Source organism: Lutjanus erythropterus, chromosome 3 (assembly GCF_056507025.1).
Source record: "Lutjanus erythropterus isolate fLutEry1 chromosome 3, fLutEry1.hap2, whole genome shotgun sequence".
NCBI classification, from domain to species: Eukaryota; Metazoa; Chordata; class Actinopteri; order Lutjaniformes; family Lutjanidae; genus Lutjanus; species Lutjanus erythropterus.
Window position 1 is genome coordinate 10,571,326 of NC_139319.1, and position 21,163 is coordinate 10,592,488.

General features: G+C 38.7%; 1 protein-coding gene across 1 annotated transcript in view; it reads right to left on the bottom strand.

The window, feature by feature from the left end:
* Positions 1-21,163, bottom strand: part of LOC146329694 (protein sidekick-1-like) — a 334,563-nt gene that overhangs the window by 85,847 nt on the left and 227,553 nt on the right. The window contains exons 17-19 of the mRNA XM_084714965.1: positions 13,867-14,007; positions 8,553-8,734; positions 3,252-3,367 (exon numbers count right to left, since the gene is read on the bottom strand). Coding sequence (XP_084571091.1) covers positions 3,252-3,367; positions 8,553-8,734; positions 13,867-14,007 — 439 coding nt within the window. The remainder of the gene's footprint in view (positions 1-3,251; positions 3,368-8,552; positions 8,735-13,866; positions 14,008-21,163) is intronic.

The following is a 21,163-nucleotide window of genomic DNA, read 5'->3' on the forward strand; positions in this document are numbered from 1 at the left end:
TACATTTCAGTTTATTCTATTATATACATATTATAATTTAAACATCTACAAAAAATATTTTTATTTCCCCTGCAATCACCACTTTGAACAGTTTAAAATGGAAACTGTACTTTGACTTGTCTTGTCAGTTGAGTCTCATTCACTCTTCATGTGTGAGAAGAAAAAAAAAGAAATATTAACAGTGCAAATGCTCTTCCCCTGCACACACTGCTTCTTATCACCTCTACAATCCGCAACCAATCAAAAACACAGAGATCTCCTATTAGGGAAAAGAGACTCTTGAGTGGCTGCTTTTCTCTCTGCCTAAAGGGTGCTGCACTGCACCCAGTCTGTCATGGTAAAATAAGGTTTTCTATTGTAATTTATTATCAGCACAGTACAGTTTGGGTGCAGTAAAAGAGTGCTGATCTGGCACCCTGAAGCATCTGATGCTAGTCCACTTTTACACTAAAAGGGTGCTGGAATGATTGGGCCTGCTGTTGCTATAGTAACGTGTGCATTCTGAACCAGATTGCAATGGAAACCCAAAATGTGCTGCAGAACACAATGCAGTACAGCACTGTCCCCAAGTAGACCTGGGACATTACAGAGCAGGGACATTACGCAGTGGAAAAAAACACAGTTTGATCTCTCTGCTGCCAAATGGGTTCAGTCAGGTCACAGGTAAAATACTTCATAGAGGTTTCTTTACACTCAGATACTCAGTGCTTGATTTTATATGCATGAGGTTTTTCAGCAAAAACAGTATTGTTGAAGTAGTTGTAATATATCTCAGACTCCTGCGTCACAATCAATAAATCTTTTATGCAACCTCTTTTGTATAGAAGAGAAGCCTTGAAAATTCTGACAAAATTCAATTTATTTAATGAAAAACTATTGTTGTTAGATGTCTGTTAGTATGCTACACACACACGCACGCACACACACACACACACACATACAGAGTGTATACATCACTTCATTTGAAGAAGTGTGTAAGACTGTCATTACACTGTCATAACCATGTCACCTGTCCTGAACATGAAGGGGTATCTATGAATGGTTATGACTGTTCTCATTAAGTGTTATTTGGTCAATTCTGTGATTTTTTTTTGTAAAGTTGACATTGTTGGAGATTTGTTACGGCAACTTGACATTAAATAAGCCAATAATGGCTTTTGAAAATCATTTTTGGGGGATTTCATGCCTTTATTAGACAGGACAGCTGAAAAGAAGGCAGGACAGGGGGGGAGAGAGTGGGGTGATAACATGCACAAAGGCAGGAATTGAACCCACGGCCACAGCAGAGGACTAACAACCAGTCTACCAGCTGAGCTACCAGCCCACCGCCAATAATATCTTTGTTTTGACAACTTCACATTAACCAATACAACATAATCTGTCATCTCTTTGTCATGACAACTTGACATTATCTAACTTAAACACAAAGTTAACCTCAGCTTTATTAGTTTATTAGTAATTAGTTTTCACATTACATTTAACTGTCAGTTGTGATTGGTTTTGACACTGACAGTTGTCATGAGGTTGTTATGACAGTGTAATGACACCCCTTGAAATAAAATGGCTAGACAGACAGAGAGATAGATAAATAGATAGATGAAGTCAAAGTGTCTAAAACTCACACCACTCCAACAGAAAATCTAAAATAAGTCTTGAGACAGTTTCAAGGACATGTAAACGTGAGAAAGAAACTCGTCAGAAGTGGCTCTTTGGTTCTCCCTCCGGCAAACAGTTTTGAGCTATATTATTAAGGGTATTGTATACAGTCACTGATCTGTGGGGGGATGAGATGAGATGAGGCTTTGCTTCATATCCTCTTTTAATTAATATCATTATCTACTGTCCTCTAACCGACACAACACACCCAAAGACGCACACCCACATGTGCCGAGCAGCACTGTGAGGCTCCGCTGATTTGGAGTGGTGGAGCCTGGTGAACAGAGACAGCATCAGAGAACCACATCAAACAAACGGAAAGCCATATACTATTTATCAGCCAACAAAGACACCAACATTCACAGTCCCTAAAACACGCTCGTAAACACACACACAGAGGCAGTGACGCACAGCCAGAATGTGATGTGTTTTCTTTGTCATGTTAATCAGTTCCTCAGGGGTTGGTTGCCACAGCGAAGTGAAGAATAAGTCACATACCAGAACTAGTACATATAGATCACTCGCACTATTCAATCCTTCGCTCTCACTCTGCTCCCCATTATCCTGCTTCTTTATTATTATGTCTTATTTCTCTTTGGTCCCTCGCTCCCTATTTTCACAATACCTCTTCTTCTTTCCCCACTTAATCCTGTCTTTTTACTATCCCTTTTCATTTCTTGCCTTGGCAAAGGATATGAGTAAACAAGAGCAAGGCAGTGCATCCTGGGACATGACCTTTGTGCTGAAAGCCTTTTGAGAGGTTAACAGGTTATTCACAGCATTTACTCACACACCCACACAGAGGCAGTGATTTATTTTACATGTATCTGGTTTTTTTCTTTTTAAATAGCTAAATTGGTGAATAAAATGTGGAGAAATGTCTGGATTATTTTATGTGTTTTACAGACCGTTTTTTGAGTCTGCTCAAAATTATCTATCGGTTGAAGGTCTAAGTCTTGAGACCTCAGTGTAATTAAAAGACTGGCTGTTGTCTGCAGCGCTGCATATTTAATATCACTTCTAATTTAAGTGTCTGGACAGGAGTTGTTTTATAAAAATGTTGATGACAAAGATGATGAGACCAGACATTTTGAACATTTTGTCTCATAAACAATATATCAGACGTTTTAAGTTACACCAGATTTTCCAGAGGTGTGAACTCAGGTCACATGACTTGACTCGACAAAATCAACCAGGTCAACTCGACTTGGACTTCAACACCAATGACCTATTGACTTCAGTTGAATTTGAGCCTTTTGACTTACTTCACATCCCTAGCACAAAGATTAAAGTACGTTATTTTAAAAGTGTGCCACAAATCAACACATCTGTCTTCATTTGCTGAATCAGCTAATGTTTACACTATTCATTCTCAGAAAGTCGACATGAATCCTTCTTTCATGCGGTGCTGGAATAACAGGAAAAATGATTCATGAATGAATCATATGAATATCCCCCAACAGGAAATATTCATATGAACAACTGCTAAACTCAAAACTTTGTTTTAAATAGGCAAAGGTCTTTTATTTTATTAAACCTTTTACTATGTGTTGTTTATAGCATTGCAACACACACACACACATCCAGAGGCTTACCTTGTATCCCTGGTTGATGCCATTAATAAACTGCTGAGGCGGAGGGTTCCATGTGAAGCGGATGGTAGTCGAGTTGATAGCTAACACTTCCACTTCCTGTGGAGGTGCTGTAGGAACTAAGCACAAACAAACACTGAACAATTAGGTGCAATGGATTCATTGCGAGGAAGAGGAAAAGGTATTTAGATACACTGGAAAAAAACAGACAGTGATAAACTTGGAGCCCAAAGCTGCAGAGAATTTCCAGTGTTTTGCTCTTATGTTTTGAGCAAGTAGTGGTTTAAAATATCTCACACAGCGCCATATTTCAATATTTTATGTAAAGATTCAATTCAAATTTTAATTAAAAATATCTGCTAAGCTTGCAGAAGTTAAATGCCAAACCTACACAGCTATCCTCTGCTGGAAAATGACCTAATTTCTCAATATAATTCATCTCATCTATTGTATTTTGCATTCACGTGTTTTGCATAGTATCTATTAGCTTTGGGATGACTAAGTGCGATTAGGGAACTGCCCCTTCAGTGACTGGTTCTGAACAATGACTGCTCATAAAGACAGCTCAAATGATGAATGAAATCTATTAAGTCTTTCAGTCAGTGACCTCTGGAGGCCAGACAAAGGCCTCAGAGAGTTAGATGTCTCACTGGATGTGTTGGTTTAGTTCTGTGGTCACATCACTCTCCCCTCACTAACCAAGCAGCCTTGACAACATTTATTACTCACACAATACAACTGTGATTTTTTTCTAAAAGACAATGTGTAGACTCATATAAAAAGAATCCCTCTACAACATAGTTTCTGACCCACTAGAATGAAGAGGCAGTGTCTTTATCTGACCCTGCTCTCTGCTTGTATTTTTTTATTTTCTGATTATTTTGCTGTTTTCAGGATGGCAGAGGCTGTGAGGTCGGGACCGGAGCAAAATCCAGCACTGTACTGAGCTATCGGTGTGTTTATTTGGGCTTTAGAAGGTAACTGCTGTGAAATAATCAGAGAATTATGTTTTATTTTTCCAATTCATAGCTTTGTTCTCACTAACACCGCTTCCTCACTTGACTCTCTAGCTCTAATGCTGCTGCGTCTTTCCTTCTCTTGTTCATTGAGCCAGGGAGGTGGGGCCAAATTTGAATGGTGCATTTATAAACAGCAACCAACAAATCCCACATATTCTACCTTTAACTTACAATAGACAATCCAGCAATTTTAATAAAGTGGGAGGGCCCACAAGTAAACTAAAAATAAAAGCAGCAGAGGCTGAAATATCCTGGCATTAAGCCAACAGTACTGGTCAATCTCAAAAAACAATGGATCTTTCTTTTCCCAAAATACAACTGGATACTGTCTTTAAATAGAAAACTGATGTCTACTGAATGCTTACTTCTTTCAAACCACATACCTCCACTTAGTAATGTAGGCTGTCTGTCAAAAAGTCCTGAGTGGAAGCTGAAATAACTCTGGTGACATCACTGTGACATCATCAGGTATAGTTTTTCAAACTTTGGAAATCTCCCACTGGAGCCACAGAAGACACGATACAGCCCAACTCTGTTCACTAGAGCACTACTCATGATGTTTAACCTGAACTTCACGTGTTTCATCCATGAAAAAAAAATGGACAAATTTATTTTATAATGGTGGAGCATCAACATTACTAGTAGTTATTATATTTCAAATATTCTTAAACTTAATACTGCAAAGTTTTGCACATTCACTGGTGAATACACATTCCTGTTTTCATTACTTTTTAAAAAAACTTACTTTACTTTTTTAAAATAACATTTTTCATATTGCCAGTTTTCTATTTATGTCCCTTAGCTTGCTGTACTTGCCTTTTCTACTAACCAGGTTTATTATTATGCACCAAAACACCAAAGAAAATTCCTCATATGTAAAAACCGACTTGGCAATAAACCTCATTCTGATTCTGATGTATTACTTATACTTTGCTGTACTGGGAAAAAACATATCCACACATCCAATGGGTAATAAACTAGGACTCCTAGTTTTTCTGTGTTTAAATTTAAATCTCAACAATAAAAAGTTCAACAATAAGAATTTGCAGGCAAACTAAAACAGAGTAGTAATAATTCATATAGAAAATAACAGAATAGCAATAAGTCTGCTTGAAACGTGTATAAACTTGGCCGCGACATTCATCATCCACCAGAGAATGAGAGAGAGAAGACAGAGTGCTACGAGAGATAAGATGGAGGATGTCTAACAAGAGAAGTTGTGGCATTTACTGCGTATATTACAGCAGTTTTTTCCAGTGAAACGTAGGTTATTTGTTCAGTGTGTTTGGTTTGCAAGCGCTAGACACAGATTTACCTTATCAACTCATAAGATTGGTCCGCTGTCTCTTATGTGTATTTTTCTTATTTATCTTCCTTTTACTTCAGTGCAGTGTATGAATGTGTCTGCACGTTTCAGTCTTTATGTGTTATATGGTGTCTACTGTATAAGAGGCTCCATGATAATATTAAAGCCAGGAGGAGAAGAGTGTGACTGTGAAATATGTGTGTATATACATGCATATGTGTGTGTGTGTTTGTGGGCACATGTTACGGTGATTACACTGTAAGGGGTTTATGCTGATGCTAGAAATCCACAGTGATAATGCACTGTTGCATGATGGGAATGCCCTTTACATCTTATATTTGAGCCAAAGAGGCCAGAGGACACAGACTAACAGCAAGCATACAGACAGGAAAAGTGCAGAGACCAGAACAAAAACTAGTGAAAAATGGTGCGGAAAAGATAGTGAGAGGAAAGAGAGCCAAAGGATGAGGAGACAGAGGGGGAGACGGAAGATTAATTGATGTTAAAGATGCTCTCTCCTTCTCCTGCCATGCTGACTGTACTCCTGGGGACCGGCTTCTAACCCCTCACAGCTCACAGCTACAGATAAAACACTAAACTCTGTCCTCTGGGGCAATCTTAGTATGCTCCCATGCCTGTATGTGAGAAGAGCAATGTTATCAGGGTCTAACACTGAGTTCAACCACATCCTCTCAGAGATAGAGGGAGAGAAAATGTCCAATCCATCGCAGCCACTCCCATTAAACCACATTAGAATAATTAATGAGCCTAACTCCCTCTCCTGAGTCTATAAACCTGTCCCGAACTCTTGTAATAATGACTGTGAGTTTTATGTGCACATGTGTGTGTGTGTGTAGCTCTGCCCATCTTTAATAATGATAATATACTGTTGGAATAAAAGTCAGGAAGAGAAGAGCACGTGTTTAAAGAAGATTTACCCCCACGACTACTTCCCCTCTTCCTCCTTTACTGTCTATACTTACATTCTTCCGTCTTTCACTGCCTCCGCCTAGATTTATGTGTGACGTATTTGAAAGTGTGTTCCTCTGTGCACTGCAGCCATGTTTATTACAATCAACTCACTATTACTTATCATATTATATATTTATAGAGCTGCACGGACGCTCTTTCCTTCCTCCAGCTCATCCTGGGAGATGGAGTCCCTCCAGCGTGTCCTGGGTCGCCCCTAGGGTCTCCTTCCGGTTGGCTGAAGCTGGTAAGCCTTTGAGGGGGGATGCCTCAGGGGCAACTTTAACACAAGTCTGACTCCGCTCAAAGCTGAGCTCCTTGTCCTATCGCTGAGAGCGAAGCAAACCAGCCTACGGATTTACTGTGCTGCTGCTGCCTGGAACTATGATCTCAGTCGTTTGATCGCTACCACAAAAACTTAAAACAGTACAGTATGTACTGCTACCATTATAGAAATGCCTCTGTGTAGTTTTTAGAGATATACTTGTCCACACAACTAGATCAAAATCTTTCTTCAATGTACTTTACATTTAGATATATCATGTCATTCTATAGCTTCCCATTAGTTTTCCTTCTGTATTCAAATCCACACGATCAAATTTGGTTAATTAGGAATGTTTTAGTGTCAAAATAGTTTTTTCCCAAACCCTGCTGTGAATGTCTTTGCACATGACCTTTGCACAGGTTTCTGCTTGATGCCACTGCTTCATCTACACAAAGGATGCGATTTTACCATTAGCTATTCGAAAAGGGTGGTGCCTAAACCAGAAGTGGGTGGGTTAATTCAAGCCTGAAATTAGTTTTGGTTGATCAAAAGTTAAAGAACAAGTTTTTTTGTTTTTTTTTAAATTAAAGTTGCTATATTTATTTTATAAGAGAAAACTACAGGACAGACTCAGAATTGAGCTTCAGACTCTACTGTAACTATTGTACAACAAGTTTTTTTTCAACAAGGTTGATTCTCTGGCTCTTCCTATTCACGTTTAAAGTGTCCTTCAGCCTGATAATAAGACCAGATTTGCACATGTATATGTGAATACATGGCCTTCATTCTAGTACTTCTTATATTCTTCAATATTATTAAAAGTAAAGGTCTAAGATCATTTAAAGATCTCAAGAACACTTATCCTTTACCACTAAGCTTATTTTATTTATATTTATCAGCTATTTCAGCTCACATAGTAAATGAAATGATGCTCTCCTTATCTATTTGCTCATTAATTGTATAACCAGCAAATCTTGCTTGAATAAGAAATAGAAATGAGTAACAATGAGTCCAATGAGTGAGACCAAGGTCAGGTAGACTCCAACAACACTCAACAATCTATTAATTGGACAACAGTCTGGGATATTATTACTGCCTCATCTTGAAATTTTAATCATCGAGTCATTAACTATAAATCTATTCAGAGATGTTTTTAACCACCAGGAAACACTTCCTCCTCAAACTTTGTCTCACACATATTTTCTTGACAATTTGAGGACCAAAGAAGAGCCTCTTTTTGGCAATTAATTAACGCTGGGGCAGGTAGTTTTTATTTAGAGTTACTGGGCAAAAGTTCATCATAAAGTTTAAGCATAATGTAATTCAAGTGATGTGAGAGAAAAGTAAACTTCTGCTCCTTCTTTTGGCTCTGTTTTCAGGATTTAGAAAATCTAGCTCATGACAGCAGACTTTGGCCAATCACAAGCTGGTAAGATAGTTGATTGTTGAGTCTCATTCCCAAAACGTCAGTATTTCATGACCCAGGAAAGAGACTCAGCAATCAGCCATCTTCGAGCCATTAATCCAAAGCATCTGTAATTTCATGACCCGGTAAATGGACTCAACAATTAACTTTCCCCAGAACTGATACAGCATCTTTAAAGTAAAGTACATTAAAAGATAATGCTACTAGTATGTTTATGCAGGAATATGTGTGTATGCATAACATCTCAATTTTTTTTGTACATTTGCTTTGCCCTACAAGAACGAGACATAAAAATTTGTTTGTGTGTGTCTTCACTCACCTCCCTGCAGAGTGTACTCTGTGACAGGGCTGCTGTAGACGCCCAGGCCGGCTCCAGTGTAGGCGGCCACCTGGATCTGGTATTGTGTCCAGATGATCAGATCTTTCAGCAGACAGTAGTTGGTCTCTGGGCTGCTGATGTTCTTCTCCTGGTAGTCCCCTGGCAGCCCTGCCAGACGGTACCTAAACACACACACACACACACACACACACACACACACACACACACACACACACACACACACACACACAAACACAGAAAAACTTGTAAATATGTTGGTTTGTAGTTAAACAAGCAAGGAAAGTTAGCATGTGCTTAGGTCAAAACATTCAGACGTGTGTGGACATATAAACAATATTATGACTGTAGCTGTTTAACAAAAAGTAGAAGGAGGAACTGAGAACCGGAACAATCGAGAACTGGTTCCACATTCTCAGATCTAGTCATACACAAAAGAAGGAGTCATGGCAGAGAGAAAGAAACGGTCTAAAGCATGGTTTCATTTCACGAAGAAAGATGACAGCTGTAATGGTTGTAACGTACGTAAAAGGATAATTTCAAGTAAGGGTGGAAACACCAGAAATATGCTGAAACATCTTTCAATGCAACATGGACTTAAATCCCAGGAATATCCTTTATGTGACACTGAGTGCCACTGCTTCATCTGTTACTGAGGGTAAATATCCTGTTATAACAACATCAGCACCTCGCAGGCAGGCTTAGCAGATTTTTTCTTCGACTGAGAAAACCTGAATGAACATAAGTGCTGCACAAATATTCTCTCATTTCATTCATTTTAGATGGCTAAAATTGATCAGGAATCAGTAAAGGGAATTGATAAAGAATTAAAATGATCAGGAGAATGGAAAATTAAATTACAACAAAAAAAATTAATAAAAAATATATATTTGAGAATGTTGTCTGACACCTCCAATCTTTGTTATAAAAGTAAAATACAAAGGTACATTTATCCACTTATTTTGGTCATGTGACCACATCCAGACCTTCTGGAAGGGGGTTCACTCTGTAATCCAGGAGGTTACTGGTAAAGTTTCCACTGACTCCTTCTTTCTGTCTTCTAAACCATACTTTAGACAGTTTTTTGACACGGATACCAAATCTCTGTGAATAATTCTTTTGTTCCTGGCTAAAAAATGTATCTTGTGGTGGTGGTCAACTCCCCAGGTCCCTACAGTCGATATGTGGATATCACAGATTTCTGCCCTTCTCCCTCTTGAGAAGCTGACTCATGACCTTAATCACAAATCGGACAGATTTTGGAGGATCTGGGAACCATTGCACTCCTTCCTACAGAAACTAGAACTCATCATATGTCCCTGGAAGATGAGGGCTAACTGCCCTTTCACTTATTCCATATGTGCTACTCACTTACCTGTCTCTTGTTGTCTTTTAATATTTTTTTGTATATATTTTATGTATATATATATATACATATATATATATATATATATATATATATATATATATATATATATATATATATATATATATATATATATATACATATATATACATATATATATACACATATACATATATATATATATAAACACAAGAACATATATATATATATATATATATATATATATATATATATATATAAATATGTTCTTGTGTGTTTTCAGATGCTTTGTATGACAGCACAAAGATTTTTGCAAATCTGATTGATTGGGGTAGATTCTTACACAGGGTTGTGGCTAAAACAGCAAAGGCGATGTTGTTTTGACTAAAATAACTAAAATCTTCTCATTCCCCGTCTCTAATAGTAAGGATTAATGTTGAATCCCTGCCTTTTTTTACCCATTATTTCTGTGTCCTTGAGTAAGAAAATAAACCCAGAATTGCTCCTAATATATGTATATGCATGATCATTAAAGTTTAAGTTGCTTTGAACAAAAGCATGTAATGAATGTAATATAACCAAATGTTCTCATATAAATATGCCACCAGCCTGGAAAAACTTTGCATGTAGCTTAACAATATAATATAAAATCCTAACAGTGTGCATAGTGTATATGGCCTGAATAGAAATGTTCAAATAAATGAAAACTTCAGTTTAACGCAGTATCTTTTACGTTGGCAGTGTGAGAGGCAGTGAAACTATGCTAAACTATGCCCTCCATTGTTCAGAAGTGGCTTGAATCATGTCAGAAAGAATAAAAACCTTCAATGCCTGGTAGACATCTCTGAGTAGTGCACCTTCAAGGCCTTCGCTTTAGTACATGTGATATAAATGTCCACTTAAAGGGATATATGACCCCCGACTAGACAGGGAGGTGTAATACCACTTAGGTATTGTACATATCTGATGGAGCCGAATGGAGTAATAATCCACCTGTCAGCGTTTTAATGTGGAGGCGATTCAGGGTAACGGGATGTTCCAACATTTCACTGGCTGATTCAGCGCTCTATCAAACATGCATACTGTACACACACACACAAACACACTCATATGAACACACTCATACACACAAAAACACTGATGCACAAAGCGAGGGGGTGCCAGAGGCTGACAGGGGATCTCCGTAGTGGAGAGGAGATAACCCCTTTTTCCTCTCTCCACCTGACACACTGACACTCACACTGGTGGAAGAGGAGGAGGAGGAGGCAGTGACGGAGGAGAAGAAAGAGAGAAAGAGGGAGGATCCGCCAGCTGATGTTACGAGGAGAAAGGAGAAACCAAAGGGGAGGGCATAAGGGGGCAGAAACTCCGTCCTGTAAAACTGAAATAATACAGTGCAGACGTCTGAGCGTGCGTCTCCATTTTCACCTGATTTCTGAAGTGGAGGCAGATAACACGCTGAACGAGCATAAAGACCTGATAACTTTTACTGCACTTATATGCAAATTCATGTGAAGCAGCTGATGACAGTTTGATTACACCTAGTGTGTCACACTTAAGGTAGACATCAAAGTGAAGGACAGATGACCAAGGGCAGTGAGAGAACCTGTAAAGAGCACTCGTGTCTGTCGATGAATGAAGGAGTAGTTATGTGAGGGAGACACAAAATGAAGGAATATTTCTTTATAATTTTCATTAGTTTCCTCGTGACAATTCTTTGCATTACTGAGTGATCAAACAGCTATTGTTACGGTTGTTTAGTCTCTAAAATGTCATAAAATAGTGAAAAATGCCTGATACGATATTACAGATTCCGCAATGACTATGTGAAATTGCTTCTTTTATCTGTCTAACAAGCCAAATAACCCAAAATTTTCATATATTTTCAGTGGTATAAAGCAGTAAGAAGAAGGAGCTCTTCACATTTGAGAAGTCGGTACCATGTTTGGCATTTTTTCTTGATAAATTACTTTGTTTATTTTCTGGCATCCAACTAATCAATCACTTGACTAAATGCTTCTATAAACCAGAATAAATTCAACCAGGGGTGAAAGAAGACTGAAGTTCTTGCCAATGCCACTACCCCAGCCTTCATTGCTTCACATTGTTCTCTTAACACCCCCCACTGAATGTATCCCTGAACACACACACTACATACAAACATACATAACGCCTCTATGTATAGAAAGAACATCATGTATAGCAAATTATTCATTTAAATGGTGTAAGCAATAGAATAATTTGTGAATATTGATAAAATGTTTTTAAACAAAATCATAACCATTTGGTTTGGTTTTAATTAGAAGAAAAAACAAAATTATGAACAACAGTTGAACCATTTAAAAGTCTCTGTCCTTGAATTTTTGAACATTTGGAACGTTAATGAAAGAATAGATGATTGTGAGTAAAATATCTCAGAAAGTCTTTACGTGCACTTTGGAAGTGACTTGGAAGATGACCGCATTTTCTCCATCAAAGCAAAAGACTTTTGTGTCGGTTTGGTTGTAAAAAAAAAAAAAATCAAAAGTATGGAAACAACAAATCAAATGCACGGTTATTATGCCAGTGTAACAGAACAACCCATGGAGCTGGAGACCTCATGTGACCTGCTGTCTGTGTTGTTGGAATAAAACTGAACATCATGAAACTTCACAAAGTATCAGTTGCAGCACAAGTGCAGACCCACAAGTCTGTACTTGGCACAAACACACTGGAACAATTTAGAAATCATTTTCAAGAAAACTAACTGTTATGTTTATATTACGTTCTGTTTTCATATGTGTCACCTTTTTTTGAAAGGCAATAATGATAGTTTGTTGTATGTTGGTTTTGTGATTACAGGTGAAACGGTACGTGTATTCATCCTGACATGTTCGGTACAGGACGCTTGAATCGGTACACGACTTCCTCAGCTGATATGTCCTGTGACCTCAACTATCAAAATTGTCTTTGTATATCTACTGCTAGCATGCACTGAACAGATGTTTTAGAGCACAAGTTTTACCCAAGATGTTTTGGTCGTGCACCCTTTGTTGTGCATCAGCTGTAGCGTGCTCGTCAGCTTGGTCTTGTTAGCAATGGTTAGTCAAGCCACTCCGGGTAAGTTACAGTTATGGTGCTGACTGATGTCAGGTTTGTCTGTGGAAACATTTCAAACGTTTCACCCGAATGTGTCCATTAGCAGGACAAGACAAACACAGACTGGAAGGCGAGTTCCTCTCCCCACAGCATTCAGACAGCATCTCACAGTAGATCCAGACCAAAGCAAAAACTGATGCTATGGTGGTGTTTTTCTCTGTGACCAGACTCTGAAGATACAATATTAAGCATCTGGTCAAAGTGCTTGAGCTCTGCTACAATGTGCCTTCACATGTGCTTGTTAGTCGGTCCGTTATGCTGCTCTGAGAGCACAAGTTCACCAATTATCAACAGGCCAGTGTCTTACCATGGAGTATTACTTATTTATTATTATTATATATATATCATTTCTTTTTCCTTATTCACAGTATGCCAGTATTTGAGTGCCTGAACTGTTACAGTAAGAACTGTGACCTATGAGCCACTGTTGAATATTTACATTTTACAAAATAAATGACCAAATGTTATTTTCTACTTTTTTTTTTTTGCTTCTACTCTCTACTAGTGGTTTGGTATTTTACGTAAAATACAGTGCAGAACAGATGAGATGTTTTTCCATCTTGTGCACAAGATATTAGATTCATTTGCACATTAAAGATAAGTTGTGTGCACAGATTAATGATTTATGTATCATCAAAATTAACCAGCTACAGCAGTTTACCAACTAGCCCAGCCAGTTGCTGTGTTACCAAACTACAACCAGACATAGAAAAATATCCAAAAATTAATAAACAGACACAAAAATTTTGGCAGTGTTATAAATATATAACCAAATACGTTTGTGTGTGTGTTTCTGTGTGTGTGTGTGTATACCTGAGCACATATCCTCGGAGGACTCCGTTAAGCTGGGGCTCTGGCGGTGGCTGCCACTGGACCATGATGGACTGGTTTGTCCGCCCGCTGGCTACAATATTCTTCGGAGGAGCGCTGGGTGCCTCCTCCCTCAGCATCAGCCTGTCACACACACACACACAAAGAGAGAAAGAGAGAGAGAGGCAAATGAGCTTATTAGGCATCCTGTAATGAAAGCATCAGTATTGCTGAAGAAGTGTGGACACAGCATTTGTCCTTTTCATCTGGTGTCCAGCATATCACTAATATGGACAGTCTGCACAGGAGCAGTATGTTAGGTAAACAGGCTTAAAAGGAATTTCATAATATCTTCATCTTTCCTAGTCAGGGGGTCAGACTGTCTACAAACAAATTATCATGTTTGTCACTGCAGCTACACAGGACAGAGCTGCAACTTATTATAGAGAATCATCTTGCAGCTTAAGCAGCCCTGATGAATTCTTATTGAATTCTGGGCTCATCTCTTTCATCCCGCATTCTCCTGCTGTATCATGCGATCTCATTTAATACATTTGCTTTTCATCTCCGGCTATATTGTTCATTTATTTCAAACAAACCACCGCTGCTGCTGATGGAAGCGTTTAACGCATCACTTCCAGTGCGCCAGAGGATTTCTCCTGGGAATGATCGAGCTGACACTGGGTGTTAAAAACAACAAATGTAAAAGCGTTCATGAACTTGGCATACACTGGATTGCTATTGTGTTTTATTCACTGATATATTAGAACAACAAGCGGGCGTTTACCGTTTAGATTCTGTTTTAAATCGCTGCTTTACACTTGAAGTTTTCTTCCATTTATACACCTTAAATCTGTGTCTGGTCAGTTTGTATTTCATTCTCAGCCCTGCCACAATATCCCCAGCAGAGCAGCCATACAGGGTGACTGCAACATATAGTTAAATCACTATTAGTTGAGAATGAGCAAAGAGCTTGTCTTTTAATTTCCAGTGAGACAGAGTGATCCCTCGCTCCCACTGCCCTCTTCAACTCTCTTCTGTCTCTTCAAACCTTTTTTCCCCGTCTCTCCTTCGACATTTTGATCCCCCTCTCCGTTTTCTTCTCGCCCATCCGCACACTTTCACCTTTCATCCATCATGTCCTTTGGCCTCAATTATTTCATCCTTCTATCTTTTACTCATCTCCTTCCCTCCTCTTCTACTGCGTACCGCCCCACCTCCCCTCCCGTCGCCGCCTCACCCACCCGTGATTAAAGCTCCCAGCCCCTCTCATGGTTGGTAAAGCACACGGGCTGAGCTGGTCAGCCTCTGGCTTTACTGTAAGCAGCTCAGCTAACATAATCAGAGCCATATGTGCTCTCTCTCTCTCTCACACACACACACATATAAACACACCAAACAAATTTCTCCCAGCTTAAGACAGACGGCTACATCCGATGGTCTTTTCCCTTCCATGGATTATGTCTGGAGATTTACATCCCTCCAACCCTCCCGCTTCCCCTCCATGCCCCGTGTCTCCATGAATGATTCCCTATGAGCTATTGAGCCATTAGCTGTGGTTGGTACGGCTCTCTGTATGTGTGTGTCCGAATCTGTATGAACCTATAAATGTGTGTGCACATCTATATGTATGTGAGTGTTTGTGTGAAGGTAGGGGTGTGAAAGCTGTTAGCTAGAGACTTGTGCAGGCGGATATATGGCACAGGCCAGTGGTTTTACAGCTGTGCTTTACTTCCATTAGGTTAGGCACTGTCAGACAGCACCAGGTGCTGCAGGCATACACATGTACACACATACACACACACACATAGGCTAATGGGCCTTGTGTGAATGAGATGAGCATTAGTGTAGCCGCCTGGAAACAGGGTATATATAATCCTCAACTATGCCACTGCTTTTGACTGAAATTGATGATGCACATTAATGCATATACACAAACTCACGCTAACGCAAACACCCACACAGCCATACAGCGCTCAACAGATGCGGTCATTCACCATTTGACTGCAAATAAAACACACACACAAATGCACACTGACACACTTCTACTCGATAGCAGAAACTCCTTGTGAATTGCCTTAATTCCCTCCCAACCATATTACGAGTAAATATTTCATACAGCGGGTTCAGCATGAGGACATCGACTTTACGCCAGAGATTAAGTATATAAACCCCAACCCACACGCTCATACATCCACAAGACACCTACAAACATTCATACACATACATGCACTGCAGCCAAACGAATCACACGCAGCCCGTAACTTTGTGTGAGCGCTGTGTGACACACTTTCTCTGTCCCTTGTTATTAAGGAAAAGGAGGACATTTTCTGCAGGAGATGTTGTACATGTTCTCCAGTGTGTGAGTAAAAAAATGGGGGGAGGCATGTATTTTGTGAGTCCGTATGCTGTGGGAATTAGTAAAAGTTTCTATCTGTGTCATTCTCCACAGTTTAATGCCCACTGGCTTTCTCACTAAATCCACATACACACCGACTCTTAAATTTAATGGTGTTACCGGGATGTTAAGTCTGCCTCTATTCAAACAGGATAGTAAAATTTAGATTCAGTAGGAGTAGGAAATAGAGAGAGACGAGCAGAGGGCAACAGAACTAAAAAGGGAGAGGGAAACCAGATGTGACATGATTGGGTAGAACCAGCTGAATAGATGAGCTTATTTTCTTCTTGTATGACACTTTAAGTCTTGTCTGCTTTAAATGTTGTGCTGTTTTTGCCTGAGGCCAAAAGCTGCACAAATGGAGGAGGATGACACACTAAACACACTGTCGGGGGAAATAGAGAAACTTTGTGCATATTCTCACAATAAAAACAAGCTCAGGCACACATTTTCTACTGTATATGTGTTTTTTGATTGTCATGTCAATAAATAATAGATTTGTCGTCACTTTAACTGATCAGTCGATTTAAGTTTTTAATGCATATCAGCAACAAAGCATCAAAACAAATCAAATGTGACACTGCATGCTTTGTTGTTGTAGTTTGTTGTGCAGTAAAGAAAAAAAAATGCAGGTTTGAAATAATAATTTTTCATGTAAAAATATTAAATATGACGCAGCTTTGAATGTTTGTTTTCAATAGTTTGTTGACAATACTGGCTGACTGTACTTACTAATAATGTTTTTTAAACTATATTTACCGTATTATACACCTTTAAAGGACCAGTGTGTCGGATTTAGTAGCATCTAGCAGTGAGCTTGCATATTGCAAAAACCTTGTCTTGGTGCGCCCCTATAGCTCAGTTGGAAGGGCGTGCGCACCATGTGTTGAGGCTATCAGTCCTCTGCAGCACATTTGCTGCGTGTCGTTCCCCCCCATCATATCTTCAGCTGTCCTATCTAAATGAAAGCAAAAAGCCCAAAAAATAACATTGAAAAAAAAAAAAAAAAAAAAAAACTTGTCTCACCTTCCCCTTCAAAGCGTGCAGGAGAACCTATGGTGGCCATGAAACTTGCAAAAAATGCTTAAGGTTGTATCTAGTTTGTCCATTCTGTGTTATTGTAGAAACATGCCAGAGCAACATGGTCACCTCCATGGAGGAGGACCTGTAGATATAAACAACTCATGCTAAGGTAACAAAACACAATAATTCTTACTTTCAGGTGATTATAGATCAATAAAAAAAAACATCTATTATACCCAGTTTCTGCAAAATTCTGCCAATATATCCCCTTAAATCTTACACACTGGACCTTTAAGACAAACAAAGAAAATAATCCTGACAAACAGGGCTATACATGTTTCTGTATTTGTCATACGTGTGGTGGGGAACACTGACACACTGCATCAAAGCAAAAAGTCCATCAGTTTGATGGTTTGCTTATTTTAAGGCTGATTAGATCTTTAATAAACAATGAGTTTGGATGTAAGTGCCAGTTACAGCTAATCACCCTCGGCTCTACTGAAAATAAATAATATTCTTGCAGAAGCTGCTGCTCAGTATTGTCCAGGTGGTCTTTTCTAATATAAGCTTGAAATTAACATGTTGCCTGCAAAATGTGAAGGAACCTTACACAATGGTGAGCCATTAAGATATTACACATATGTTTAACAAAAATCCACACTGTTGCAGTGTTAGCCTCATGTGAGCATACTAGTTTATGACCAAACTGATGACCTGCAAAAACGAATTACATCCCCATCAGCCTCAGCTGTACTTTGTGTTTAATACTAGTGGTAACTGCCAATTGTTAACATGCTAACAGGCTAAACTAAGTTGGTGAACATGATAAACATTATACCTGCTTAACATCAGCATGTTAGAATTGTAATTTTAGCATGTTAGCATGGTGACATTAGCATTTAGCCAAAAGCACTGCGTGCCTAAGTAAAGGTAAATCAACTGTATTTATCACATACAGTCATACAAGTACAATATACCCATGGTGGTTACTGGATTAAGTTTTAGATCTGAGTTTTAGATTCTGGTTTGCTTTTTCCTGGTGAAAAAAAGGCTGGCAAGGATACACATTTTAAATAAGCTGAGGTTCACTTAGATCAACAGGTGCATTGTATAAAACAAACTGATTATTTTCTGATTTTAGCACTTTTCCTTTCTGTTTAATTTATGACTAAATAACTTTTATAATACAACCTCATGGGCACAGTAGGCACTGGTCTATTCAGCGGCGCAGAAATAAAGGCTGACCTGTTACTTTGTAGGTTAATTAAAATAATGGAATGAATACTGAAAGAAACTAACATCACTGAACTGTAGTAGTTTTAATAAAATCATTTTCATTAAATTTGTTGGGGTTTTTGGTTGTTTTTTTTTATTCCTTGCATTGACACAAGTGGAGCCAAGGCAGGGGTCTGAGGTTTTATCTTTAACTCTACAGTAAGCTCAAAGAACTACAATTTCTATTTTGTTCAGTCTAGTAACCTCTTATTTTCATAGGCCTTGTACTGTATGGTGAGGTGAAAAATAAATTTTTTTGTGTGCTGTACATCTGTCACATTCATCTCAAATAACTTACTATCCATCATCCTCTAATTTTAAGAGGTACTCCATTATTATGAAAAGCAAAAGGACTTGTAGAAATACAAGTACATTAGACATCAGCTAATTTGTCTCATTGTGTTATTTTTACTCAGATTTAACTTGGTTATTGTTGTACATATGTAAGTTCTACTTTTATAGCTTGTAAACTTGTATTTTATTTCTTTACAGTCTGTCTGATTTCTAAACTTGACATAAATATAAATGCAACACTTCTGGTTTTGCTCCCATTTTTCATGAGTTGTAGTACTTCTGTGCAAACAAAAGGTTTATTTCTCTCAGATTTTTCAGAAATTTGTTGAAATCCGTTTTAGTGAGTACTTATCCATTGCCAAATTAATCCATCCACCTGACAGTGTGGCATAGAGAGATACTGATTAAACTGCATGGTTGTTTGAAGGCTCATAAGCTTTGGATTAATAACACTAGTACCCTACTTTTTTTTACTATGAAGCCAGGCTGTTATAACAAGTGCAGAATGTGTCTTGGCATTGTCTTGCTAAAATAAGCAGGGACGTTGCACCAAAACCTGTACAGTATGTAAATTTTAGCATTAATGGGGCCTTCATAGACGTGACAGCCATCAAAGATGCTGACTTTTTAAGTTTGTGCCTGTAGTCTGAAGTCTGGAATGTCCTTCTCTTTAGCCTGGCTGTCACAATGTTCTGTTATTTGTAAAAATAATCTGAAATGTGGTCTTGTCAAGCCACAGCACACCTTTCCACTTTGTGTTAGCTCATCTCAGATGAGCTCGAGCTCAGAGAAGAGGTCATGGTAGAGTCTAAACTTGCATTGTAGATGCAGCAACAAACTGTGTTTACTCGCAACGTTTTTTCAAAGTGTTCCCAAACCCATGTGGTATCCTTTATCAAGTATGGTGATTTTTATGCAGTAAAGTGCAGTGCCACCTTGAGGGTCAAATCCAAGGACATTCAATGTTGGTTTTCAAGCCTGTGAATCTTTCTTTGGCCTTTTCAAGGCTTTATTGATAGGACAGCGGGAGATGACGTGCAGTAAAGGGCTGCGTGTGGGAGCTGAACCCACGGCTGCTGCAGAGGACTCACAGTCTCAGTACGTGGGTCACGTGCTCTACCAACTGAGCTACCTGACTGCAATTCTCTGAATGTTTTCATGATATTATGAATTGTAGATGATGAACTTGTCTTAACTTGTTTTACACAGCATCACAACTTTTTTAGAACTGGGATGTATATCATTGGTGTTTGCTCAGGTAGATACAGGACAGCTGATTACCTCCTCTTCCAAAATACTGACTTCACAGCACATGTGCACACAGCAAAAACCAAGATAGCAATTAGTGATTGAGCTTGAATTTTACCTCCTAGTACATTTTCTGTGAGTTGATAGCAAAGAAAACAATGAACAAGTTGAAGAAATGGCTGTAACTGTAGTCACTTCGCTGGACAATCTGACATCCATAAACATTTGTCCTCATGTTTCACCTCTACAGTATGAAATAAATAAATAACTCTTCATGGCATGGGCATCTTCAGCATAGCTGCTGCCACAGTTAAACACAAATACATAATTCAAGATTTGCATGTTAGAAAACACAGGACAAATCTCCTTTAAATCTTTAAATCCCCTTACGAAGCTCTTAAAGCATTTATTTTTTACACTGTGTGCCTATTAGTGTGTGTGTGTGTGTGTGTGTGTGTGTGTGTGTGTGATAGAAAGAAAAAGTGTGAGAGCGTATTTAATCACACATCCAGTGTTAAAGTCTGATGTGTTCTGGTTCTGACTGAACAGCTGGAATAAAAAATAAGAGCAAAGGCAAAGAGAATTGAGACAGATGCTTTAAAGTTCTGATGATCCCCGGGGTTCAAGGCATTTATGCATAATCTGTCTTTCCTCCGTTAATGCTTCCTCTTTTAAGACGGTAATGGTGTGAGTGTAGGTCATGCATGAATAACTGTGTGTGAGTGTGTGTGTGTGTGTGTGGTACTCCAGATGGTATAATTGGATTCTTCAGGAGAGTTTCTGCATTTAGAGGTAATGTTTTTCAGCTTTGATCACATTCATTTAGATACTCTTAGTGGATGTCCATCTCCCAGCCAGGACAGCCTCAGTATCCCTATGCGTCATCCAGAATGTGAGGAAGGAAGAAAAGAAAGGCAGGGTAATGGTGCAAAAAGAAAAAGGAAAAAAATGTACGAATTAATGCTGTTATGATAAAGATCCTAATCAGGACAAGAACAAAATGGGAGAGCGCAGAAGCAGCTGCAAGTTCAAACTTTAATAAGGGCTTTTAGTCATCAATAT